Genomic DNA, 26,766 nt, shown 5'->3' on the forward strand with positions numbered 1-26,766 from the left:
GATGGGACGTGGCTGGCTTTGAAGACGGAGGGAGAGGGCCTCAAGCCAAGAATGGAACCGTCTCTGGAAGCTGCAAAGGCTTCAGAGAGAAACGCAGCCCAGCCAGCCCCGTGTCGATCTCAGACAAGGGGACCATCATACTCCTGACCTCAGAAGTCTAACAATTAAACGTGTGGTATTAGAGCGGCAGCAGGAAACTAGCACGGCCTCCAAAGAGAGCAGCGCAGTGGGAAGCGTCCCCCTGCACCCCAACTCCCGCCCCATCACCCCTTAGTCTCTCTTTCCCTGGGTTCTTATCACCGCTGATACCCACTTTAAGTGCAGACAACATGACTGGAGTTCTCTGACAGGAAAACTTCCTGCTGGCTCATTTGAGCAGTGGTTCTAGGCATGGGCTGAGTTTCAAGGCAGGAGCCAACCACACTCAGGATTTCTGAGAGGTAGTTTGCGGGGGCCTTATCTCTGCCACGAGGCTGGGCAGAGGAGATGGGACCCCAGTGATGACTAGGGGTGAGCAGGCCTCTCCTCCAGGCAGGAGGAGGTCTTGGGACAAGAACACCCCAGGCCTCAGGATCCCTTCACTGTCTTTGCTTTTCTCACTCATAAAATAGGGATAGCCGTCCTGCCCTGCCCCTCTCCCTGACAGCTCTGAGGATCACATGAGAAAATGCAGGGAAACTCGGCAACAGCTCCTTTTCCACCTGACTGGGCGGGAGAGCAGTGAGGTCAGTAAGTCAATTTCTTCCTTAGGCGCTACCATGAGTCAATTCCCCGTGCGATCTCAAATACCCCGGGCCTCGGCCTTCGCATCTGCGGTCACGGGAGCGCTGAGGCCTCTTCCAGCCGATGGTTTGTTTTCTGCCTTCCGCCTGGCCCCCGGCACCCCCTACTGGAGCTTTCAGGAACTACGTCCACCTGCTCCTCCACACTCCCCGAGGATTTGGACCAATTCACCACCACCACCCTGTTTCTTCACAGTCCCCGAGCCAGCCCTGACCCCGACCCCGAACCCGATCCCGACCCCCGGATGACGGTGTCAGCGTCTGGGGTGGCTAAACAGGTCTAAGACCGGGCTGGAAGCGGCTGGGCTCCTGACTCAGTAACTGGCAAAGCGTGCGGGTTCATGCCCGCAGGGCCCATGCCCAGGCCAGAGACGTCCCCAAGGCCCCCGACAGGGCGGGCGCTGGCTCCCTTGGGCCGCAGGCTCGCCTCTCCGCCACAGGATACCCCGACTCTGCCCTCCCCACACACGGAACCCCTCAGCACACGTAGGAAGACGAGAGGTGGGGGGCGTCAAAGGGCTGAACCTCAGGAAGGAAGAGAGAAAGCCTTTCAACTATTAAATCTGTTTAGTAAAGACAATTTTGCTCATACAAAACGACAAGAGTTTACAACAGTCTGAGAGCTGGGCGCCGTCAGAGGCGGGGAGGCGCTGCGGGCATCGGCGCCCTGCCCTCGCACCCCGAGAAGGCCCCGGGCACCCCAGCCACGCCCGAGGGAGATGAGAGCTGGGGCATCACTGCCCCCTGCCCCGGGGCCCTCCCCACAGCGCTCCGGTTAACACGGGGCCTCCCCACCCCACACTGGCCTGGACACGTCGCTGAGTTGTTTGGGGCGGGGGGCGGGGGAGCGGCTGCTGGGAGAGGGGCAGAGTCGGGACATCTTTGGTGCGAAGCCTCCCCCACCCGCCTGCTGGGCCGCGCCACGGACACTTGCAGAGGCCACTGGGGGGCGCCCTCGCCCCCAAGGGGCTGCGGACTGACGCCCCGGAGCCCGGGAGGCACTCGCAAGCTCACCAACTTGGGCTGAGGGTGGGCCTGCTGCAAAACGGCTGCAGACGTGAGAGCGCACACCAGCAGGTTCAGGACGGCAGGAAGGGGGCGCAGAGGGGTAGCTAGGCGCCTCGGCGGAGGCCTAGGACCGGCACGAACGGGCGGAGGGTTCCGAGCAGGGCCCCCGTCTTCCTGGCGCTGCGCCAGTGGTTGGCGCGCCCTCGCCTGCGCCCGGAGCCGCCCACACAGGCGGCCGGGGCGGCCTGGCACAGGGCCCGGGCAGGCTCCCAGGCACTTGGGCAGGCCCAACGCGGGCAGGGTGGGCGCGGGGGCTCGGGGGTTCCGAGCACATCAGGGGCCCCTCGCGCACAGGCACTGATCCGGGCGCGCGCACACACACACGCACACACACACTCACTCCTATCCGCCTGGCACACCGGGAACATCCGAGGGCTCAGCAGAGCCTCCGGGGCCCGGCCCCCACGGCCTGCAGCTCCTGGCAGGCCTCAGCCAGTGGGGACCTGGGGCCGTAGTGGGGAAGTCAGGGTACCAGCGGGGCCACGCAGGGACACCCTCGACACACCCCAAACCCTTGCAGTCTCCAGACAGGACGGGGATTGGGGGACACGGGCGGGAGTAAGGGCAAGAATGATAAAAGAAGGTTCGTAAAAATTCTAAGTCAAATTACTGATAAAATTGCCAAATGAGCACAGGGTCGAGAGCATGGTGCTCCCTCTCCCCAGGGCCGCAGCCTCCCAGGCGCCCCCTCAGGCAGGTGGCCAGAACCGAAGGCAGAACGCTGCCTCTGAAGAGGTCCCGGCCCCACGCGGCGGAGGAGGATGCGGAGCGGGAGGAGGCGGCTCTGGGGTCTCTCTGTTTAAAAAATCCATCCCGGTCGAGAGTTATTGCTTGTCCTCCAGCGGAGCGGCAGGCCTGGCTCAGTGCGCGAGGGCCGCGGCCTCCAGGGCCCGCGCTTTCTTCCGCCTCTTCAGAAGCAGAGGGTTGGACGCATCTTCAATCTTTTTTATCTTGATCTGCTCATAGTCGACCCGCATCGTGGCCAAGGCACTGGTCATCTCCTCCTGGGGGTGGCGACCGGGAGAGACGTCAGAGACCACAGACAGGCGGGAATGGGGTGACGTACGGGAGCGGAGACCGAGGGCAAGCCGGCCGTGAGCTCGCAGCCGGCTCAGCAGAGCCCCTCTAGAGCCCAGAGCCCCCCAGCAAGCCTGGGGAAGCAAAACAGCACCAACTAGGAGCCGGGAGACCTGGACTCACATCTGCTCCAGCCAGTCATTAGCTGGGCATCCGTGAACAGGGCACCCCCCCACCCCAGGCCTCAGTTTCTCATCTGCAAAGTGAGGAGACTTTGCAGACGGCCTTGCAGGCCCTTTCAGAGGCAGAGTGTAACAACTGACAGGAAACAGCCACAGCCAATTTCAGACCACGCGGAAGCCTCTGCCCACAGACCGATCGGGGAAGCGGCTCAGAGCAGCCGTCCCTGCGGTACCAGACGACCCGGGGTGAGAGGACGCAGGGCCAGCCGCCTCCACGAGCGCCGCCGAGCCCCCCCGCCCGGCCAGGCGCCCCTCACCTTGACGTCCTCCCACCTCTCCTTGTCTTCCTTCAGGACCCGGCTGGTGTGCAGTGGGGTCTGAGGGACCTTCGTCGATTGCTGGGGGCAGAGGAAAGGGTCCGAGTGAAGACCTGGGGCGGGCTGGGGTCCGCAGGGACTGGCCCCATGGACCCAGGTGCCTCCAGCCCGCCGGGCTCACCATGATCCAGGGGTGGTTCATGAACTCGGTGATGGTCATCCTCTGGGTGGGCTCGGTCTTCAGCAGGTTCCGGATGAGCATCTTCACTGCGAGAGGAAAACAGGGTGCTCACAGGGGACAGAGACAGCTCAGGGGCCACCCTCCCCTCCTGCTCCTTCCCGTTTTCAGGGAGAAGCCAGACTCCAAGGGGGCGTGGACACAGACCACCCAAGATACTGGCCCCGAGACCATGACAGACAGTGCCACCAAGCCCTGGCCCTGCTGGGCCCTTCAGATAGGCTGGTGTGGGCTGGGTGAAGACCCACAGCCACATCACTGATGGGAGATCATCCCCACACACACACACAGAGGCAGGACATATCCAGCAGGTGCGGGCTTGGTGAAGACCCACAGCCACATCACTGATGGGAGATCATCTCTACACACACACACACACACACACACACACACACACACACACACACACACACGCTGGGTGAAGACCCACAGCCACATCACTGATGGGAGATCATCCCCACACACACACACAGAGGCAGGACATATCCAGCAGGTGCGGGCTTGGTGAAGACCCACAGCCACATCACTGATGGGAGATCATCTCTACACACACACACACACACACACACACACACACACACACACACACACACGCTGGGTGAAGACCCACAGCCACATCACTGATGGGAGATCATCCCCACACACACACACAGAGGCAGGACATATCCAGCAGGTGCGGGCTTGGTGAAGACCCACAGCCACATCACTGATGGGAGATCATCTCTACACACACACACACACACACACACACACACACGCTGGGTGAAGACCCACAGCCACGTCACTGAAGGGAGATCATCCCTACACACACACACACACACATACACACACACACACACAGAGGCAGGACATACCCAGCAGGTGCAGGCTCGGTGAAGACCCACAGCCACGTCCCTGATGGGGACACAGACACACACGGGCTCTTTACCTTCCTCTGATACTTCTGACCATTCTGGGTTGGGGAATTCATACTGGCCCATTCGGATGCGACTCTTCATGCCCGGAGAGATGGCAAGGCCGTGGTTGGAATAGAAGGGGGGGTACCCACATAGCCTGAGCCGAGAGGAAGTGGGAAGGGAAGAACAGAGCTGATGTTATTTAGGATCCTGCACCAGGATTTCTTGCGATGTTCACAGAGAAACCGGGACTCCCTGATTCAGGTACAAAGTCAGGGACAGGGCCTAGGAATCCAACATACTGAGTATCTAAACCACACATTTTCCTGCCCCTTAGCTAATCTATAGCACTGTGCTGTCAGAGTTCACTCAACACTGAGAGGGGACATGCAGGACCTCCAGGACACCCCCCATCCAGAAGGGGATGCTAACCGCGGCCTCCTCCTCTCTCCCCAGAGGTAGAGGCTTCCGTCCACGCCTGCCCAGCCCGCGTCCCCAGGCCCCTCCCCACACTCACAGGATGTACATGATGACACCCAAGGACCACATGTCACAGGACTTGTCGTACTTCTCTGGGCCCAGCACCTCTGGAGCTGTAAACAAAGACGGAGGCAGTGGGCCTGGTCCTCAGAACGCCAGGATCCACCCAGGCCCTCTGTGGGTGGTGTCTCCACCTGACCCTTCAGCCCCTCACAACGGGACCGCAGCGAGGCCCGGAACGAGGACAGTGGTAGCCCAGGCCCAGGGCTGGGTAAAGGAGACCCAAAGACGCTCCTCCTGGGGGAGCCCAAGGGCCAGAATATCAAGATAAAGCAAGTCTTGAACTGCAAGAGTCTTTCAGACTGCCTTTTGGTTTGACAAACACATTTTGAGAGTTTCCTCTGTGCAGTCGACTGGGGGTCCTGGACCAGAGGCACATCCCAGATCTCCCTGGGGGTCTGATGGGAACAGAGCTCTTCTCAGTCAAAGTGCACACATGCACAAAATTCCACCCGTAACCTCATGCACATAACTTCCTATACCACTTCAGGCCCAGCTGAGATCTGCTAAGCCTACTTCAGGTCAGGTCACCTCAGAACCGGGCTACAAAGGGCCAAGAGACACAACTCTCCTGGGCCCTGGGGCCCTGAGACCGAAAAGAGGAGGCTCTGGGAGAAGCTCCAGGCAAAGACAGGCTCTCCTAGGGCTCCGGAGGGTTTCTCCGGACTTACCCACGTAGTATGGTGTGTAACAAGGAGTGGTCAGAGAGTTGTGACTGGTGGTTTCCTTGGCAAAGCCAAAATCAGTGAGCTTGAGAATGGCGTTGGGCCTTTTGGAGGTGTATAAGAGGTTCTCAGGCTAGAGAGAGAGAGACAAGGAGCATCTCTGCTGAACTGGTGAGCGGCCGTCAGAAACCCGCAGAGAAACGACTCCTCCCTTCCTTCCCGCCCTCCTTCAGCAACCGTCTGTCCAGCCCCTCCTGTCCCATCAGCACACCATCGGGACCCCCAGACCCCGCCTCCTGAGGGCTCACAGTGGGCATGGGAGTGAGACACTGACGCAGAGACAGGGTGAGCACCACAGGGACACAGACCGGAGGAGGGGCTGTGGGGGTGACTGAGGAGCACGGCCTCAGAAGGCTTCCCGGCCGAGAGGGGGGTTTGCCCAGAGAGGGCACGGCCTGCGGGGCAGAGAGTGGCTCTCTGCCCACCCTCCCCCAGGAGCCAGGCCACGGGAACGCAGGATGACCCTGGGGACCCTGGCCTCCACGGCCTCCAGGCCCACTGGGTTGGGGGCTGGGGGCCGCAGTATAAATAGCTGGTACCTTGACATCCCGATGGGCAATGTTGATCGAGTGCAAATACTGGATGGCCTCGCCGATGCTCTTCATGATCTCTGAGGCCTCTGCAGAGGAGACGGGAGCAGGGAGACAGAGCAAGTCACAAGATGTGTCCTTAGGTTTGAAAAGCCAACACCAGAGCCCCCCGGGGAAGCTTAAGGCCCCCGACGCCCCCACCCACCCCAGAAGGCGAGGCGCAGGAGTGGGCAGAGCCCAGCAGTAGGCGGGGAGGCGGGCCTGAGCACCTCCCCAGAGCAGGCCCCTGGAGCCCTGCTGCCCCGCCGCCCGGCAGGGCCCACAACAGACCCTTTCTACCTCGTTCCGTGAAGGCCTGGTCTCCTCGGTCCTGGATTCGACTGAACAGTTCTCCGCCGTCCAAACTGAAACAAGGCCACAGTGAGACGGGGGCCGTGACATCGCACTAGCGCGCTCGCCACTGCCCCCCAAGAGGAACGAGGCGCTGGCGTTTTGAGTTTCAGCGCCCCCACCCGGCGGTCCTCAGGAGGAAAGGGGCGCAGGCAGGGAGCAGGGTCAGGCTGGGCAGGGAACCAGAGGGGAAGGCTGCTCACCACTCCATGACGATCAGCAGGCACTTCCGCCCCGCGTACAAGTTCTCGTAGACGTCCACGATGCGCACGATGTGCGGGCACTGTGAGGCGCGCCAGTGCAGCTCCACCTCGCGGCGGGCCTTGGGGCAGTCCTGCAGCATCTGCAAGCCAGACCTCCTGAGGGAGCGCGGGGGCATCCCCGCCTGGACCCCCCCTGGCCCGCCCGTGTGCCCGCCAGCCCCCACCGGCAGCTATCCACCCCCAACCCCCCGGCCCTTCCGCCCCCACCAACCCCGCCCCAGCCCAGCACCAGCCCTCTTGTCACGGCCCCGCACCCCCTCCCAAGCCTGACTTGGGGCTCTGCAGCTCTTATCTGCTCTAAAAGAAACGACAGGATGACCCCTTGTGAGGTCTCCACAGCCGACCAGAGACCACCCTTGACCACGCAGGGAAAGACGACTGGGCCTCTCCCCAGCTGAGGGCGTGAGGCCTACTCCAAAAGGCGGGCAGGGCTGAGCACTGGGAGGCAGAGGGTACAGGACACCTGGGTTGGAAGACAGACTGAGGAAAATCCAGACAACCATGGAAAGGGGCCTGGAGAGGGGAGCCTCCAGATCTGTTAGGGAAGGAAGCTCTAAGATGCCTAAAGCCAGCACACCAAATCCACAGCCATATATCCTCTCAACAGCAGACAGCCTAGGGAGCCAGCCAGTGTGATCTAACTCCTGGTTCTTAACAGATCCCCAATCTGGAGCAAGTCACTTACGTGAGGCCCATTCCTGTCCCCTCTTCTTTCGGGGACCAGGTGGCCAAGGTATTAAAGGAGCCCGGCTCCCTGACCTGCCTCAAAGGCCGAGACTTGACTAGTCTAAGCCGGTCTCATTAATCCCAAGGCCTTCAGTAAGACCTGACACTGGTCAGGTGGCACTGCAGGAGGCCGGCGCTCAGAGGGCACCACGTCCCCGCACATGGCTCCCAGCGCCAGGGCAGCCGCCCAAGGGGCCCCTCGCGGTGGGGGTGATACAGCGGAGCACTACGGCCCCTGCTGGGAAGCGCACGAGTCTGAGTGAGGATCAGATGGCCAGGAAGGAGCCAGATTACACAGGAAGGGAAGAGAAAACCAGGTACTTCCAACAGTAAGACTGACACTCAGTTACGCTGTGGTCTATGACATGCTGCGCTCTGCCTAACTGTGCAACAGCTGCCCTTTTACAGGCTCAGAGAAGCCTGTGTCCCAGGCTCATGTCCTGGGGAAAGCCAGGGTTGGAATCCAGGCCATGTGGATTCCGAAGCCTAAACCTTTTCCACAATACCATGCAACTTTTAGAGGAGGGGTGGGAGCCAAGACTTGTTAGTCTCAGATCACCAAATGCAAACTGGTTTCACAGACCCAACCCCCGACAGGTGCCCAGATAACTCGCTCTCCTAAGCAGTCACCGTGGGGTCACAGTGCCACCTGGTGGCAGTCTAGGCACACCACAGATCCTGAGTTTTGCTCCCCGCAACTTCATTCATTCAAAAAGGTTATTTTCCCCTCCCACACACTATGAAAAGCAGGAAGAGACGCTGGCCAATCTCATTTGCAAGTATTTCAATCCAACAACCATTTTTAGAGCTCCTACTATGGACCACACATTGTGCCAGATGTCAAAACCAAAAAGAAGAGTCCCAGTCTGAAAGAGACGGCTGGATGGCATCACTGGACATGAGTCTGACCAACTTCCGGGAGATGGTGAAGGACAGGGAAGCCTGATGGGCTGCAGTCCACAGGGCTGCAAAGAGTCAGACACAACAGACCGACTGAACAATACCTGAAAGAACTCAAACTGGGGGCGGGGGCTGCAGGGAGGTCGCCAGGTAGAAAATGCTGATAGCCCAGTGAGATAACCTGCCAGGAGACTGCGAGGTTCAAAGAGTTCAAGAGAAAAGTGCTCGGAACAGCCTAAAAAGAAAGACCTCTATCGCCCTCTACAGGCTCACCGTGCTGAAGCCCAAGCTGTCGCATTCAGTCAGAGGCAACAGGAGGTCAAGGATCTGCAGACAGGAGAGACTTGGGCCTGGGTCAGAAATCTGTCCATTTCCGGTTGCACAGCCTTGGAGAGGCCGTCACCTTTTGAGCCTACTCCACATCTACAAGTCAGGGGTTAGAATATCTGCCTCCCTCCTTCACAGAGCCACTGCAAGCTTCTAATGACCTCTGGGCACACTTTGTTATCAGGAAGGCGCTCCCCTCTGCAGACCATCAGCATAACTGCCACAGCACAGAGGCCCTCTCCGTCACCTCTAAGTGAGGCTGGAACACCCCGATATAACCGACAAACCCGGATGTTACCAGTCACCAGCAAGACCGTGGGCTGGGTTTGTGTCTGCAGCCCGGTGACCAGCGCCTAGAAACCAGCTCTGCTCAAACTTTCCACAGCTGTGCTAAGTGAGCACACTGCTGCTGCTGCTGCTAAGTCACTTCAGTCGTGTCCAACCCTGTGCGACCCCATGGACGGCAGCCCACCAGGCTCCTCCATCCACTTTCTAGGCAAGAACACTGGAGTGGGTTGCCATTTCCTTCTCCAAGTGAGCACCCACCGAGGCCCAAACCCACATGCACACCCCTCAGCCCCTCCTGAACTCAAAGCACACACCGCAGGTTCTGCCTGCTCTCTACCTTAGCACATCTGCGTGTGCGGCCAGGAAGCCTGGGTTCACATTCCACCTTCAGATGTGCACACAATTCATCCCCTATCTGGCAGAGGACCTGGACTGACGCAGGACAACAAACCTGGCTCTGCGAATCATACAATTTGCATCCCAGTTCTGCACTTCTCAGCTGGTCAAAACAAGAGAACTGGACAGAGCAGTGCTTTCAAATTCTAAGAGAAACAGCATAAGAATCCCCCATGAACACCAGTAACTGACAGCCAGGGATGTATTAGACATCCTTGAATGGATATAAATATCAGCCCACAGTGAAAGCAAGACCTGCGACCTGGTCAGGCTTCCAGGCTGGCTGATGTCACGGGGCAGAGCCGTGAAGAGCCAAAGAGGCCGTGTGGACAGCTGTGGGGTACAAGGCCGCGGAGAGGCAGGCAGGAATGTGCTAATCTGGAGGACTGGGCTAAGTAAAGACCCACAGGGGAGGTGCTGAGCTCTGGCCCCAGGAGCGTCGGGGAGAGAAAACAGGATTCTGGCGCACCGCCAGGGGCCACCAGCAGAGGAACGCAACGGGCTCGACCAGGAGCCAAGACAGTCACACGGGAAGGCTTCCACCTTCGGCCTGGACAAGGACAGGAGAGGCCAAGGGCCCAGGACCGCAGCCCCGAGGGCCCAGAGCTGAGGGAAGGAAGGGTCTTCCCACCAAAAAGCAGAGGCCCGAGACAAGGAATGCCTGAGGGGATCCTAAGGTATTTTAAGCCCATGCTAAGCCTGCAGTGGATACTGTGACTTGCTTCAGCCCCCTAGAGCTTGGCTCTGAAATCCCCTTCCCCGGTGGAGAAGGTTAACTATCACATGTGCTAAACCGCAATGCAACAGGCAAGGCCACCTGCCTATAGGTGTGCCAGGAGCCAGGGGCCAGCCCAGCACCCGCCACCTGGGGGGAGCCTCTCCCGAATGCCGGCCCATTACCACACAACCCAGAGATCCCCGTCTGGGTGTCTGTCCAGGAAAACCACAGTTCAAAAAGACACATGCATCCCAGTGTTCAGAGCAGCACTATTTACAACAGCCAAGACAGGGAAGATGTGGTGCATAAATACAATGGAATATTACTCAGCCATGAAAAGAATGACATAATGCCATTTGTAGCAACATGGATGGACAGAGAGATTATCACACTAAGTGAAGCAAAGACAAATATCATATGATATCATTTATATGTAGAATCTAAAAAAAATGATACAAATGAACTTATTTACAAAAGAGAAAAAGACTCACAGAAGACAAATTTATGATTACCAATGGGAAAAGGGGAAGGGGAGGGATAAATTAGGAATTTGGGATCAGCAGATATACACTGCTTTATATAAAGTAGATAATCAACAAGAACCCCCTGCATAGCACAGGGAACTCTACTCAATATTCTGGGATAAACAACGTGAGAGAAAAATCCACGAAGGAGTGAATACGCACACACCCAGAGCTGAGTCCCTCTGCTGTGCACCTGACACTACCACCACACTGTAAACCAACTATGTTCCAACTCAAAAAGCTTTAGTCCAAAACAAAACTGTTCCGTGCCTCTGTCTTTGCTGGACTCTGGAGGCAAAAAGGACAGTCTGCCTTACATCCCCCACCAAATAAATCTTCCACCGTGGGACCGCATGACAGTGCAGGGTGGTCAGCATCCTAAGCCTGAATGAGCCAGAGAAGCAGAAAGAAGCAGAGGCCGGGGCCTGAGCGCGGCTCACCAGCGAGGCCGAGCAGAGGAAGACAGCAAGAATGAGCCCGGGTGCCTGCAGACACTCCCGCAGAGGCTCCACCAGCCACCAAGCGCGCAAACTGTGCCTCAGGTTCCTTATCTATTAGCTCAGTTCAGTCGCTCCGTCGTGTCCGACTCTTTTCGACCCCATGAGCTGCAGCAGGCCAGGCCTCCCTGTCCATCACCAACTCCTGGAGCCTACCCAAACTCATGTCCATTAAATCAGTGATGCCATCCAACCATTTCATCCTCTGTCGTCCCCTTCTCCTTCTGCCCTCAATCTTTCCCAGCATCAGGGTCTTTTCCAATGAGTCGAGCTCTTCGCATCAGCTGGCCAAAGTATTGGAGTTTCAGCTTCAGCATTAGTCCTTCCAATGAACACCCAGGACAGATCTCCTTTAGGATGGACTGGCTGGATTCTCCTTGCAGTCCAAGGGACTCTCAAGAGTCTTCTCCAACACCACAGTTCAAAAGCATCAATTCTTTGGCACTCAGCTTTCTTCACAGTCCAACTCTCACATCCATACATGACCACTGGAAAAACCATAGCCTTGACTAGATGGACCTTTGTTGGCAAAGTAATGTCTCTGCTTTTTAACATGCTGTCCAGGCTTATCTACTAAATAGGATAATAGCAGTACCCACCTATACTAAGTAAATTAACAGGTGTACATTACGTGAATTACTGTACCAAGATTGGTGCTTGGCAGAGTAAGCACTGCATAGTGCCGCTATTATTGCTCTGCCCCAAACCTCTCCACAAGTCCCCCTGGGATGGGCAGCGGGGACCCCGCCCACATGCGTCTCATTTAAGGTGCTATTTATGGCTCCAGGCGCTGGGTAGAGTGGCACCCAGAACACCAGAAAGAAGTGGGCTTTGGCATGTTAGCCCCGGGTCGCCCTCTCCCTTCCCACCACCCAGACAGCTGGGGGCAGGGTGCACATGTCCAGAGAGAAGGAAGCCGTCCATCCTCCCCACGTCTGATTCGAGTGCCCAGAGGGAGGGATGAAAAAGCCTGACTCAGGCACAGAACGCGGTGCCCACGTGTGGGGCACCCTGGTGAGTAAGACCTTCTCTGCCCTCCCAGCAGAAGGGCGGCACCTCTGCCGTGGGCAGGCTCACCCACACGGAAGGAGGCTACCTGGGCGCTCAGCAGGCCAGAAGAAATGAGGAGGACTTGGGGAGAAAGACCGCTGTCACGGGCCGAGTCCCAGCAAGCACCTGAGCACAGAGCTGGCGGCCAGCAAGCAGCAGCCTCGGAGGAGCCGGGAAAGGGGAGCCCCCCGAGTCAGCAGGAGCCCACACACCCGCCCCACGAGGACGCATCCTGTTCTGTGAGTGAGAAAACAAGCGAGCAGAGAGACTAAGCTCCAGGTCGCAGTCTCTGAGCTGGCTGCTCCCAGCAGCGCTGGATTCTGAGCCCCATTCTCAATGCGCCCAGAGGCCCTTTCCCACCACCCTGAGGAAGGGCAAAGGGCAAAACATCTGCCCAAGAGTATCCATGATACCAACAGCCACCATCAGGAGCTGAAAACTACACAAGCCTGAAAGCGCAAAGCAACTCTTTAACCCTGAAATCCCAAAATTCAAGAATTTTACCTTATGGCACTAATCATAGGCGCTTTAACACTATATATATTCTAAGAATTGCTTACTTTAACCAGAAATGAGTAACAAACTGAATGCCCAGCAACACGCAACAGAGATGCTTTTTCAGGAGTTTATCTACATGATCTTCAATCATTAAAATAATGTTTCAGAAGAATATTTAAGGGGAAATGGATCTCTAAGTGCTTTAGTCACCTTGACACTGCCAACAGTAGCACTTTATTTTTTCTTTTGTAGCACAAATCTCCATCTGAAGTTTCCTTAAGTCTGTCTGACAGTCAGTGAAAAAAGCAATGACAACGAGGTGGGTGAACCGACAGCCTGTTATACAGAGTGAAGTTAAGTTAGAAAAAGAACAAGAAATATCGCCTAGTAAAGCACATATATGAAATCCAGAAAAACGGTGCCGATGAACCCTGCAGGACAGGAACGGAGTCGCAGACGTGAGAGCGGACCTGTGGCCACGGCGGGAACGGGACGGCGGGACGGGTGGAGGCTCAGGGCCGCGTGCGGTCAGAGCCGGTGGGGGCTGCAGCACAGGGCGCCCAGCCTGGGCTCCGCGTGTGGGTCAGAGCCGGTGGGGGCTGCAGCACAGGGCGCCCAGCCTGGGCTCCGCGTGTGGGTCAGAGCCGGTGGGGGCTGCAGCACAGGGCGCCCAGCCTGGGCTCCGCGTGCGGACAGAGCCGGTGGGGGCTGCAGCATAGGGCGCCCAGCCTGGGCTCCGTGGGAGGACAGAGCCGGTGGGGGCTGCAGCACAGGGCACCCAGCCTGGGCTCCGTGTGTGGGTCAGAGCCAGTGGGGGCTGCAGCACAGGGCGCCCAGCCTGGGCCCTGCAGTGAGCTGGGGAGGGCGCTCAGAGGGAGGGGCACCTGTGTGCTTTCAGCTGACTCGGCGTGCTATACACAGAAATCAACACGACACTGTAGGGCAGTGCTCCTCCAACTAAAAGCCTTAAAATGATCCTCTAAAAAAACTTTTAAGTGCAGTCCTATACGTATATTTATAAGTATAGTCCTATATGTATATTTGCATATGTATACATATGTATATTTATTTATATTTGTATGTATACATATCCAAATGTATAAATTAGCACACATATGTGTGTATATACACACATATACATGGAAAGGCAGTCACACTCAGTAAAACGTTAGTAACAATGTATCTGAAAGATATGATAACAGGTGCCTTAATTTTCTTTACTGTATCTTTATTCTCTAAGTGACTCATAAGTAGCATGTATACTTTTTAAGGAGCCAGAGAAGCTGAGTTGTCTGCATTTGACTTGGAGGCTGTCCCTCAAACCCCTGGGCCCGGTGGCCGGGGAACAGCGGCTGTGGGCGCCCAGGCGGCTCTGCCAGGGGCTGCGCTCTGGAGTCGTGAGCAAGGCAGTAGCTCATGCCCAGCGAGCACCCGCTGCCACGCAGGCCCCCGCGGAGAGGAGACAGCAGGCCTGCAGTGCGAGTCACCCGCTCCTGCTCACCCAGCATCCCCCTCGCCTCCCGAGCGTCCCGGCTGGGAGCGGGGCATCCGTGTCGGCTGAAAGATCACAGGACCGCTCCTCTCATTCAGCCTGAAACCGGGGGAACGGCCCCCACAGCCCTGGACGGCGAACAAGGAGGCCTGCGGAGTCACAAGGCTGCACGCTGTCCCAGTACCACGTGCGATCTCTGTGAAGAGCGGGGTCCCCCAGGGGCCCCCCTCCCTGGGTCTGCAGCCATCACGGGGGCGGGAGACACACGGCCCTCGCATCCCCTGACCGCCTCTCCCCCGGCGGCACGCGTCACATGCTGGCGTGGAAGCCGCTGGACACAACGGAGAACACGACAGCGTGAGCCTGTTCCCCACGGGGCTTACACCTAGTGCAGGAAGCACGCGAAGAACAAATGTTTTATTTTTTTTAAATTATACATTATGATTTGTGCTATAAAAGACATAAGTCATGTGCTGTCACAGAAGCAGCAGTGCTGCTGACCAGGAACCTCTTTTCCCCAGATTTCAGAGAGACAAAAGGCTGCAGAGGTGTCTCTAGTCTCTCTTCACTCAGCTCAGCTCAGGTCAGGAGACAGCAGACATGGACAAGTCTTGGGTGAAATGATGGTTTTCCTCTACATCCACAGAGGCAGAGAGTAGGATCCCCGTCTAGAACCTCTGCCCAGCTCAGAGAGGAGCAACTGATGGACCTCCCCTAGGAACTGATCGAAACAGAAATCGAACAGCACATTTTTTTTCAACCTTTGAAGGCGAGAAAGTCACTGAAATAAAAGACACATGGAAGGACATCATCAGGGTCCTACATGTTGGCACACATATTCCCAAACATTTGGTTGGGAGGTAAAAGTGATTTTCTATATTGTTTACTGATTTTCATTAATGTGATAGGGGAAAATCCCAACCCAAAGCAAAGCTAAAACTTACCGCGGGGAACCCAGGACCCAAAGCCTTCACAGCCCTGAGCCACTCTGCCTGGGAGGGCGTGACCTTCCCTGCGGTTCAGCCTCAGCCTCGCTCTTCCCTTCCTGGGCAGACAGAAAGGACCAGCCTCCAACCAAAAGGCAAGAGGCTTACAAGTTATGCTTATAAATGACACATTTTTAAAAATATCTGCAACACGTGCTAGCCAAAGGTTAACTTAACTCTGGCAAATCAATTGTAAAAGATTAACAATCCAACGTAAAATTGGCCAAAGAATAGACAGCTCAAAAGAAGAGAAAATCAAACGAAAGAAGGTTGCTGCAACTCATTGAAAGAGAAATATTTATAAAACATAACAATAATTTCACCAGAATGGCAAATTTTCTTTTTTTAATATTTGACCAATAACAAAACAAAAGAAGGAATTCTCTGGCAATCCAGTGGTTAGGACTCTGAGCTTCCACTGCAGACGGCGTAGGATCCGTGGCTGGTCAGGGAACTAAGACCCTGCAAGCCATCCAACGAAAAAACAAACTCCTGAACATGTGCAAAGATTCTTGAGGAAAAGGCACTCTCTCATACACACAACAGGGATATAAACCAGTATATTTTTGGCTATGTCTATCAAAATCGTAATGTTCAAACCTTAGGCCCATTAACTACTTAGCTAGGAAATCATTCAACAAATATGTTCCCAAAGCATCTTAATGGCAAAAAAACTGGTCATATCCTAAACTTCTACCACTAAGGAACTGATCAGAGAGATGGCACACAGGACCGAGGCAGGCACAGCCTGCTGCAGGGAGGGGCAGTGCCGCGTTCACCACTGGGAGGGGACTGAGTGTTAATGAGCCGGAAAGCAGAGGAGAACAGGAGGATCCTGTGTTTTCATCTATGTTCTATTTCTTTTTAATGGAGCTGAATTCACACTGCTTAGGTGACTTTTAATGCATGTTCACAAACACAAGCTGCGACCACACTGAAAGGTTCATCAGTGGCGGGCAGAGGAGCCGTCCTGAGCAGGGTGGATGCCATACTCGCCACCAATGGTCCCGCAAGCCAGAAGCATACATGGTGGTGCCACAGGCAACATTTTCTTTTTTGTGGTTTTTAAATTTCCAAAAATAAAAAAAGTTCTAAACAGAATATAAAATATACCACTTGGGTGGTTGTTTGCTTTGATTAATTAAGGCAGAGGGAGACGAGATACAGACTCGTGGATGTTTAACACCTTTCTGGAGGCTAAATAACCTCCCCCAAACACATCCACAGTGCTGACCAAAAGGGACAGGTTACTAGAAAGAAGCTTATATTTTTCCATCTTCCCCCCTTTTCATTTTATATTTTTCTGTATTGTTTGGATCTCTATCATCCGCATGTAGTTCTTCTTAAAAATTAAGTCTAGGCACTCTCAACAGGTGCAGTATGCTTTGGTCCTACATTTGACCACCAGCCTGAGTCCCCCAGAAGCAAGTCCACCCTCTTGTTAGAGCAGAGGAGCAGAGATGGGGACCCCTCGTGGACCACAGCCGGTGGGGGGAGCCCCGCTGGTACGCAGAGTCTGAGCGTACGCAGAGGGGAGCCCAGGTGATGAGACCTGCCGTCCTCTTGGAGAGCACATAACCCGAACATGGCTCTCCTGGTGGCTCAGCGGTGAAGAATCCGCTTGCCATTACAGGAGACGTAGGCTCAATTCCTGGAAGAGAAAATGGCAAACCGCTGCAGTATTCTTGCCTGGACAAGCACATGAACAGAGGAGCCTGGTGGGCTACAGTTCATAGGGTCGCAAAGAGTCGGACACGACTTGGCGACTAGAGAGCAACAACAATAACCCGAACATGATAAAGAGCAGGCGAGGCCCCGGACCACCACTGCTGGCCACTTCTGACTCATCTGGAAAAAAGCCCTGCAGCAGCGTGGGCGCCAACCACGAGGGGGTCTTGGGAAGGAACGGAAAAGCCACGGGACACAGAGAGTGCTGTTTCTTCCAGCAGACAGAAAGAGAAAGAAGAATCTTCATGGGCAGCGCACCGACCAGGCATCAGGTGTACTCTAACTACACAAAATACGCTGCATTTAAGCCTCCTCACACGCCTCTGCTGCTGCTGCTAGGTCACTTCAGTCGTGGCCGACTCTGTGCGACCCCATAGACGGCAGCCCACCAGGCTCCCGTCCCTGGGGTTCTCCAGGCAATAACACTGGAGTGGGTTGCCATCTCCTTCTCCAATGCATGAAAGTGAAAAGTGAAAGGGAAGTTGCTCAGTCGTGTCCGACTCTTAGACACCCCATGGACTGCAGCCCACCAGGCTCCTCCGTCCATGGGATTTTCCAGGCAAGAGTACTGGAGTGGGGTGCCATTGCCTTCTCCACACAGGCCTCTGGAAACAGTCAATTGCTGATTACATTTACAGGTGTGACAGGGCAGGTAAGGCAACTTGCCCCAGGTCACACAGCCAGTGACGACAGCCAGAATTCAACCCTATTCAGAGCCTAACCTCCAGGTCCCTGTTTTCCCGACACTTGAGGCTTTGACAAACAATACTAGTGCCTGTTCCCGTCTCCTTCCTCCCAAAGGCCTCCCCTCCCGGCTCATCTGGGGTCGACACTGGTCACGTCTGCGTCCCCCAGGCCCAGCACAGAGCTTGACGCCGAGGAGCTGCAACACTCACTCACCAACCAAACAAGGATCGCGGGTCCGGACGGCACACAGGCTGCGGCTTCCTGCACGAGGCACGGCATGCTTCCCCGGACACAGGTGGATGGGGCAGGGAGGCAACACATGGGACTATCCAAGTCTGCTGTAAGCTAAAGTCCGGGTGGCAGGGAGAGAAACGCCCTGTTCTTTGTAGTATGTAGGTATGATTTTACGAAATCCAGAGAAACTAAGACAAGAGGAGGTCGTGAACACCACTTCTGGTCCACACATGGCCCCCATCCGTCTGACCACACGCAGCTTAGAAAGCAAATATAAACCTTGAGTTGGAAGCAATAAATGCTGCTCATCTTCATCGTTAGCACGATTCAGCAGAATGAGATTCAAGGAATGTGTGCCTTAACCAACAGATCTGGGGGGACGTGGAGGGAGTTGAGAGAGAAAGTAGAAGAGAAGGGTCTTGTCAGACAGCTGGGTGAAGGCAGAACAAAAAAGAACAAGAAGTGGGCGCTGTGGTAACATGTGGGGCACGATGCGGTAAGAGATGTGAACTGCTCTTCCCTACACAGCTGAGGAAAATGGACCAGATGCAAGACAGAGCTCCAACCACCCACCACGAGTACCTGGACATCTGAGAGAGATGAAGTCCTTTTCTGCCAAGAGCAGGGTCCCTGACACATTCCTATCTTACCTCATTAAGGAGTTCACCTCTCACACAGCTGAAGATGCAAGAAGGGAACTGTTACCTAGAACTCGATTCTAACCAGAAAGCAAAGGCTACTAAACTACAATAAAAAAAAAAAAAAACCTCAATTAACAAAAACAATAACAACAACAAGAATACCACATTGGGGGATAACCTCATCAGTCTGGAGTTCAAAGGAGGGAACAAAAAGCCTGGAGACAAAAACAATTGTTTAGTCTAGACTTCCTGAAAAATCAATGTTTAGAAGTTGAGACAAAGGAACAGTATAAGCAGAGATCCCAGAAGGGAATGCAGCTGGAAAGACAAGTCCTGGTCTCCAACAAGTGGACTCTGAGCATCTACGGCATGATAATCCCCAGTTGCCAAAGGCAAGGTCGCAGCACAGGGCGCTGAGGAGGTGTCCAAAGACACGAGCAGCTGCCCGAACCCAGACAGCCCAACGAGAGCGGGATGAGCTCAAAGAGCAGATGAGCGGAGCTGATGAAAATGCAAGAGCTACTTGAAATAAGTCTTAAACCTACACACAAAGCTGCAAGAATCAGGGAGGAAGGGAGCCCCTCGTGGGGAGGGACAGAGGCTCTCATCCACCCAGGTGATAGCGGCTGTGCCCCCTCAGAATTTTCTGTCAAGGAGAAAGCTCTTCAAACTGGACCATATTTAAGGCAAACCTCAAATCCAAGCTCACCCAAGAACCAACTTATAAGCACCCAAAGATGACTGAGTTAAAAGACACGTCCCAGTCTCAGAAGAATCACCCCCCACGATCAGAAGGAGCCTGCAGGCGCGATGCCCACACCACCAGTGGCAATCACCGAGGGGCTGTGGGGAAAACGCGCAGTGCCCAGCTTTTTGGCAGCTGGCATTCCCCCAGTGCCCGCCCTGCTCCAGGCACCAGGGGGGTCAAGGAGTTCAGTCCAGTGAAGGAAACAGAGTCAAGGAGAAAGAAACAATATGCACCCATAATTGCTAATAAGAAGGACCATGTGACTTCACATCTGTCTCTGGCAAAGCTCTAGAGCAGGTGGTGAACTAGGCCGTCACAACCCGGGCTAGCTCCTGAGACGTCACGGCACACTAATCACGTCACCTTTTCCAGCAGGCTCACTAAATTACAGGCCAAACAAACAACAGATACTAATGCATGGGCCCTGGGCTTCTACAAAGGATGTGGACAAAGTCTCCTTCCAGACCTTTGGGATGATAAAGAGGCGGTGAGGTGACAAAGTACTTTGAGTTTATTTGTAATTGTTATCAATGACCAACACTAAAGTGTTATTTAGTGGATCTAGGACAGGCTAAGTGTCGTTGTTCAGTCGCTAAGTTGTGTCCGACTCTGCGACCCCATGAACTATAGCCCTCCAGGCTCCTCTGGAGTGGGCTTTCCTCCTCCAGGGGACCTTCCTGACCCAGGGATCGAACCCGTCCTTCCCGCATTAGCAGGCAGATTCTTTACTGCTGAGCCACTGGGGACAAGCTGAACATGCACCAAACTGAACTTGGCGCTCACTCTGTCTTGCTGCCCGGTCTCGGGCAATGACATGACATCACATGTAGCCAGGCTCCCCGATATAAATCCTGACTCAGTCATTGGCAGCGTCTCTCCACCCGCCCCCAGCAGAGCCATCCACCTTTGTCCACGCCAAGATCTCCCCAGTCCATCTTCTCTCTTCCGGTCTGCCTGCCACTTGCTTGGGCCCCTCTGCCCTTGTGTGCTCTCTAACCAGCTTCCAGACTTAGTCTGCTCTCCAACACATCCCACACCAACCTCTAAGAGGCAGATGTGAGAAGACACATGTTCTTCCTTCAAAGTCACCACTGGCTGAGAGGATAAAATCCCAGTTCCTTAGCTTGGTCCTCCCTAGCTCCTGCCCATAATACCTCTGTCTTCATCCTACGTAAGCTACGCTGAACCCCACGGTCCTCAAACACGCCACGCCTTGTCAGGATGCCACGTCTCCGCATCCTTCCAGCACCAGTGCAATGTCACCTCCTCTGTGCAGCCTCCCGAGTGACTTCCAGGCACAGTCAGCCCCTCTTTTCTCTCTGCTCCCACTAGATTCTTGTTAAATTCCTACTTCAACACACACAGTGGTGCTATTTACAAGACTGGTCCTCCTCCTGCTATACAGACCAGGTGCCTTTTGGAGACTAGGACCATGTCTTGTTCACTTTTTGATTCCTAATCCTGGGCCTAATACATGGATTCATGGATGTACTCAATAAATATTTGCTTGTTGACTAAACCCAGAGAACACCTCCAGTGACAAACCACAGAATGCCATCCTTGGCTTTGCCTACAATTTTACCAATACGCTGGCTAAAGACGTAGGAGACAGGAAGTTCATCAAACTTGCAGGTGACTCAAATATTGGGCACATGCTAGGTAACAGATTTTTTTAAAGATCACAATAAGTGAAAATACGGGCCAAAGTAACTCCCTGAAAATGTCATATGTAGGGGCTCAAAAAACATCTACTAAAATAACAGCACGTGATGAGAGACCTTTCTGAAGTCAGATCCACAAAACTCGATCAGTGAGAGTGAAGGCTCTGAAGGCGGGCTGCCTGTATGAGTCTCAGTTCTTACACCAACTAACCGTGAGATTCTGGAAGTTTCCTAACTTACACCTCCAGTTTCTTTCATTGCAATGCAGGGATAATAACAGTCCCTACTTCATAGGGCAATTCAATAAACTGTACTGTTGTTTCTTGATGACACTGCTGTTACTGTTGTTAAAAGCTACTTCTAAGAGAAACTATAAAGCATCGTTGTTAAAAGCAAGGGCCTTACAATTAGACTGTCCTAAATTCAAGCCAGCTCTGTTTAGTATTAATAGCTGCCTGACCTTAGGCAGTTATCTCACTTCCCTTTTTTTTTTTTAATGAGCTCCCTGACCAAGGATAGAACCTAGGTCCCCAGCAATGAAGTGCAGAGTCCTAAACACTGGACTGCCAGGAAATTCCCTTACTTTCTAATCTCCAAAGTTTCCATCCATTAAATGGGGCTAATGGCAGTTATCTGTCAGAGATATTCACTTTAGCATTACAATTAATTCTTGAACAACACGGGTTTAAACTGCACAGGCCCACTTACATGCGGGGTTTTATTAATAAATACATACTACAGGACAACAGCATCCCCAGTTGGCGGATTCCAAGGATACAGAACTGCAGGTGCAGAGGACCGACTGCAAAGTTATACGTGGATTTTTAACTGCACAAGGGTCCGTGCCCTGAACCTCACACTGTTCAAGAGTCAAGTGTATTAGTGTATTTCAAGTAGGTTAAAAAAAAATGATATAAACTAAATGCCCACTAATAGAAACTGGTCAAATAAATCATGGTATACCCATAATGGTACATTAAATAATAGGCGATTATAAAACAGGAGGTAGACCTAGATAAACTGAGATCAAAATTTCTCCAAAAAAAAATATTCTTCCATGAAAAAAGGCAAGCTGCAGATTGATACATACAGTCTGGTCCCAGTTTTGCAAAATGTTTTGAAAAAGAAAAGGCAGATGTGTGTGCGTATGTGTGTGTTTACCCACTTTCTTGTAAATATAGACAGCCTTTGCTTGTGTGTGTGTGTGTGTGTGTGTGTGTGTGTGTGTGTGTGTGTGTATGCTCAAGTCATGTCCAACTCTTTGCAACCCCATGGACTGCAGCCTGCCAGACTCCTCTGTCTATGGAATTTTCCAGGCAAGAATACTGAAATGGGTTGACATGCCCTCCTCCAGGGGATCTTCCAGACCCAGGGATTTGACCTGCATCTCTTGTGTCTCCTGAACTGGCAGGCGGATTCTTTAGCACTAGGGAAGTAATATGGAACCATACAAATGACCATACGAAATAATCTTAATCATCAATGGGAAAAACTGATTGTTCTATGACCTTTAGAAATTTTTGTCAAAACATTAAAAACTCTTTTACTGTCAGTTATAAATGAATAAAGAAGAAACTAGTATAAAACTAATATTGATTTAGCACACTGTAACTAAAAAATAGACACTGAGAAGGAGTGTTTTGTTTCTTTGTAAAAACTCATGCAGAGCAGGCTGAACAGGGCTTGCCTTCTCAAGGTTTAACACACAAGACAGAGCAAACATCTTTTCCAAGCCTTTACAAATTGCCACACTCTTTGTAAATTTGAATCAGTTTCCAACGTTTTATCCTTTGGGCTTTTAACGTTGCAAAATACCTCCAAGAGTCCCTTCCATGTGAAACTTTTTCCCAGTGTCACTTCCTCTGGCACTTCGGCCTCTGCGTCACAGTTGCTGGGTCAGGGAATCTGCCTTCACTTAACTCCTCGGGCCGCATACGCAGAGTCTAAAACCGTGGCAATGTCGACATCTCTGCAGTCAGCTGTTAATTCTATAATTCCACTTATGTTCAGTTATGGAATTTCACTTTCAGCATTACCATTTTTCATTTCTTTGCTGAAATTTCATCAATGTTGGGCAATTTCCTCTTTTGATTATCCATTTTTGTAAAACATCACATGAGTTTATTGCTAGGAGACAAGGAAGCAACACAACAGCTGCACACTTGCCCGTGCGAACTCAACAACAGATGGGCAGTGAACTCCACCAACAGAAGCAAAGAAGGGCTGTGACTGGTCAGTGAGCCTAACACACATCTGCTAGGTACACAGGGATCTGTGAACTGAAGAGCTAGCAGCAAAGCTTGTACTCTATACAATTACTCAGAGCCCACAGGTCACAACAACTCAGGCTGGAACTGTGTTGTTTTGGGACTGGTGCTATTTAACTAAGCTGTAGTAAATGAAATTCATGTATACTGGAACTGTGAAAAGCAAGGACTGCCTGCACAATGAATGAACATAATAGGGAAGTATACATGTAAAGAGCAACAGTGGTTACCTTTCAGGAAGAGCTCCATTATTTAAATTTTTTTCAATTACTAAGTTCTACACTGTGGGAATGGTTCTCAGCCTGACATGACTTTCCCCAAGAGACATATGAAAACTTCTGGAGACATTTCTGATTGCTGCAGCCCGTAACGGCAGGGAGGGCTGCATCTGGGATCTGGCAGGCAGAGCACCAGGATGCTAATTCCTAAGCAGCACCAGACAATTTCCACAACAGACTTATCTGGCCCAAAAAGTCAGCAGTACCCAAGCTGACAAATGCTGTTTTAAACCAGTTTTTATTAAGTTCGTTTTAATAGCACCTGTCTCATAAAGTGGTGGCAAAGATAAAAATGAGAAGATGGCAAGCAGAAGACACACGAGATGCTGTTACTATAAAAAGGTTCTAAATGACTTCAAGCTGCAGGAGTACCTTAACATCACCTTAGATTTGCGGTATTTTTTTTTTACAAATATCTGATCCTATGGCGTGATGTGGTCATGATGCAGCTGCCAAGGGTGAGCGTCGCCTTCAGCCCCTGGCAGACAAAGTACCTCGATCGAGACAGGCACGCAGACCCAGCCCCACTCGGCACGTCTCACATCACAAGAATCCACTGTCATGTCTAAGCAAAGGGAACCATTAAACTTCCAAAAAATAATGACCAGGGCGTAAAAGGTCTGAGAACAAAGTCACAGGACAATGGATCAATAAACTGGGACAATTATTCTGAGCAGTTGAGAGACTGGATGTGATAACAGTCCCAAAATTCTGTAGGGCTGTCACAGAGAAGAGGGCTATGTGACTCCCCATGGCAGAAATTACAAGGAGCCGTCCCCCAACAGTAGGGGCTTGCAAGGTGGTAAGCTCCTTACCCCGGAAACACTCAGGCAGAGGCTCTCAGGGGAATCGACAGAGTGAAAGAACAATGTAGATGAGCAACAAGGGGTTGTCTAATACTCACTATCTCGACTACAGAACACAGGGCATCATTTCAAGAACAAGAAGTAACTGCCTCCTTTGACCCAGCAATCCCACTCCTAGGTACTGACCCAAGAGAAATGAAGACATTATGCATTATGTCCACAAAAAGGCTTGTACAGGAACAATCACGGCCAAAAACTGGAAACGCTCCAGAGGAGGACGAGTAAGCAAGCTGTATCACATCCATACAATGGAAAACTACTCCGTATAAAAAGGAATAAGCTACCAATACAGGTAACCAGGTGGATGAACTTTACATGAGAGGTCATCGTGATTAATTTTCTTTTACATGACATTGTGGAACAGGCTAAACAAATCCCTAATGCAAAAACCACCAGAATTGTGATGGCCTGGGAAGGAGCATGAGGGAACTTATATATAGGGTAATAAAAATGTTTGTTCTCTATCTTGAAGGAGGTTTGGATTACATGGATGAAAGTCATCAAATGATACACTTAAAACCTGAGCACTTCACTGCTATATAAATTTTACCACAAAATAATTAGTTAAATGCATGAACAAATACTGAACTCCAGTGTGCATACATGCTAAAATGTTTAAGGGAAAAGGGTACTAATGTCTGCCACTTCCTATAAAATGCATTCCAAAATAAGACAGGCTGATAAACGAGTAGAGAGACAGACGAAAGGAAAGACAGAGAAAGCAAGTAGAGTCCAACGTTAAGGGTAGAATCTAGGTCGCTGGGTACACGGGTGCTCGCTGCACAATTCTCTCAAGTTCACCGCCTACTAAAGTGTTTCCTAATGGAGGGAGAATGCAGGAAGCAACAGCCAGTAAGACGCACGGGGGAAAGAAGAGTGGCCAGGAGGTCATGGCAGGACAGCAGCAAGGGGAAGGACAGGGACTGCTGCAGTCAACACAGGGGCCTCTCAAGGGCAGAACTGCAAAAGGCCCAGCCAACCTGGGGGCAGGACATCTCAGCCAAGATGGAGCATATGTAAGCGTGCTCAGACATTCACTGGCGTTACGTTCTTGTTACCATGCGACCGGCTCCATCGCTCTCTGACCCTAGCCCTGCTCCTCTCTGGCTGCAGTCCTTTCCCCTGGACAGTGAAGGAAGCAGTTCTGACAGTCAACTATTCACCCCATCTGTGCAAACCATGTTTCCAGACAGGAGCCAAGGAAGGCAGAGATGCAGTTACAGGTGCAGCGAGTGCCAGCCAGTTTCCTACAGCACAGAGATGGCTATCAAACCAGCATGTCCTCAAAAAAGGGACTGGTGCAACTAACTAGCTCTGTCTGCATGTGAGTTATCCACTTTGTAGACTATCCACAGCCAACACTCAACCAATACAAGAACCACTGTACCCTGCCCACAACACACGGCAGGTTTCTGGGACACAGAATATTATGGAAATTCAAGAGAATTAAGAAGATAAGATTTGCTGGAGCAAAAAATTAACTGATATTTTGAAAGGTCGAATTTCAACAATGTGAAAATTATCTACGTGACTATCCCTGTTGCCCCACCTGCAACAGCACAGACCATGTAAGCCTGACAGTACCCAAGACCGTCGGGTTTTCTGTGGTGTGATTTACCCACTGTGGCTCTCCACCCAAGGACACACGTCCTGGGGCTGGCCGAGAGGAAGGAGACGCCGGAAAGCTGGGCGGCCCGGTCCTCCTGGTCCTCGGCCCAGCTCTGGAGTCACCTTGCTGAGAACCTGAACTCGAGGCACCTGCGCCCAGCCTCCTCCTCTAGGATACGCCTAGACTACCTGAGACCAAGGTTTCTTCTGATGCTAAATTCTTCAACATGATTCTAAGTTAGGAAACACAACCCGAAAATGCGTTTAATTTTTATATATTCCATAGCCCTTTAAAGTCATAAACCATGTGCAGTGACATGATCTTCATTTCAAGTGCGTGGAAACTCGGGTGCAGAAAAACTAGGGTGCAGAGAGCTGAGCACATCCATCAGGGTCCACAGCCGGCTGCTGACCGAGTGAGGGCTACGACCCAGGGCGCCCTGAGGAGACCACTCACATTCCCAGAAAAGCACAGGAGAGCCCGGGAACCTCTCAGGAGTTCCAGTTCCCATAACCCATTCCTTCTTTCCCTGCCTGACCCATCTGGTTTCTCTGGAAACCAGAGAAGCTAGAGCTTCTGGCCTCAGATCTTCAAGGGGAGAGGTGTAAGTTCCATGCTTCTCAAGCCAAGGTTACCTCACAAACCAAAAACAACTTTGGGCAGGACTTCCTTCCTGCCATTCTCCTGAGGTGGGGCG

The 26,766-nt window shown here is 52.9% G+C and overlaps 1 protein-coding gene across 1 annotated transcript in view; it reads right to left on the bottom strand.

The window, feature by feature from the left end:
* Positions 1 to 1,330: 1,330 nt before the first annotated feature.
* MAPKAPK2 (MAPK activated protein kinase 2) overlaps positions 1,331 to 26,766 on the bottom strand; it is a 47,424-nt gene continuing 21,988 nt past the window's right edge. The window contains exons 2-10 of the mRNA XM_070474562.1: positions 6,889 to 7,028; positions 6,635 to 6,699; positions 6,305 to 6,384; positions 5,712 to 5,838; positions 5,018 to 5,093; positions 4,533 to 4,657; positions 3,548 to 3,633; positions 3,367 to 3,447; positions 1,331 to 2,854 (exon numbers count right to left, since the gene is read on the bottom strand). Of these exons, the coding sequence (XP_070330663.1) occupies positions 2,711 to 2,854; positions 3,367 to 3,447; positions 3,548 to 3,633; positions 4,533 to 4,657; positions 5,018 to 5,093; positions 5,712 to 5,838; positions 6,305 to 6,384; positions 6,635 to 6,699; positions 6,889 to 7,028 (924 nt within the window). The 3' untranslated portion in view covers positions 1,331 to 2,710. The remainder of the gene's footprint in view (positions 2,855 to 3,366; positions 3,448 to 3,547; positions 3,634 to 4,532; positions 4,658 to 5,017; positions 5,094 to 5,711; positions 5,839 to 6,304; positions 6,385 to 6,634; positions 6,700 to 6,888; positions 7,029 to 26,766) is intronic.

The sequence above is a fragment of the Odocoileus virginianus genome, chromosome 11, assembly GCF_023699985.2.
Source record: "Odocoileus virginianus isolate 20LAN1187 ecotype Illinois chromosome 11, Ovbor_1.2, whole genome shotgun sequence".
NCBI classification, from domain to species: Eukaryota; Metazoa; Chordata; class Mammalia; order Artiodactyla; family Cervidae; genus Odocoileus; species Odocoileus virginianus.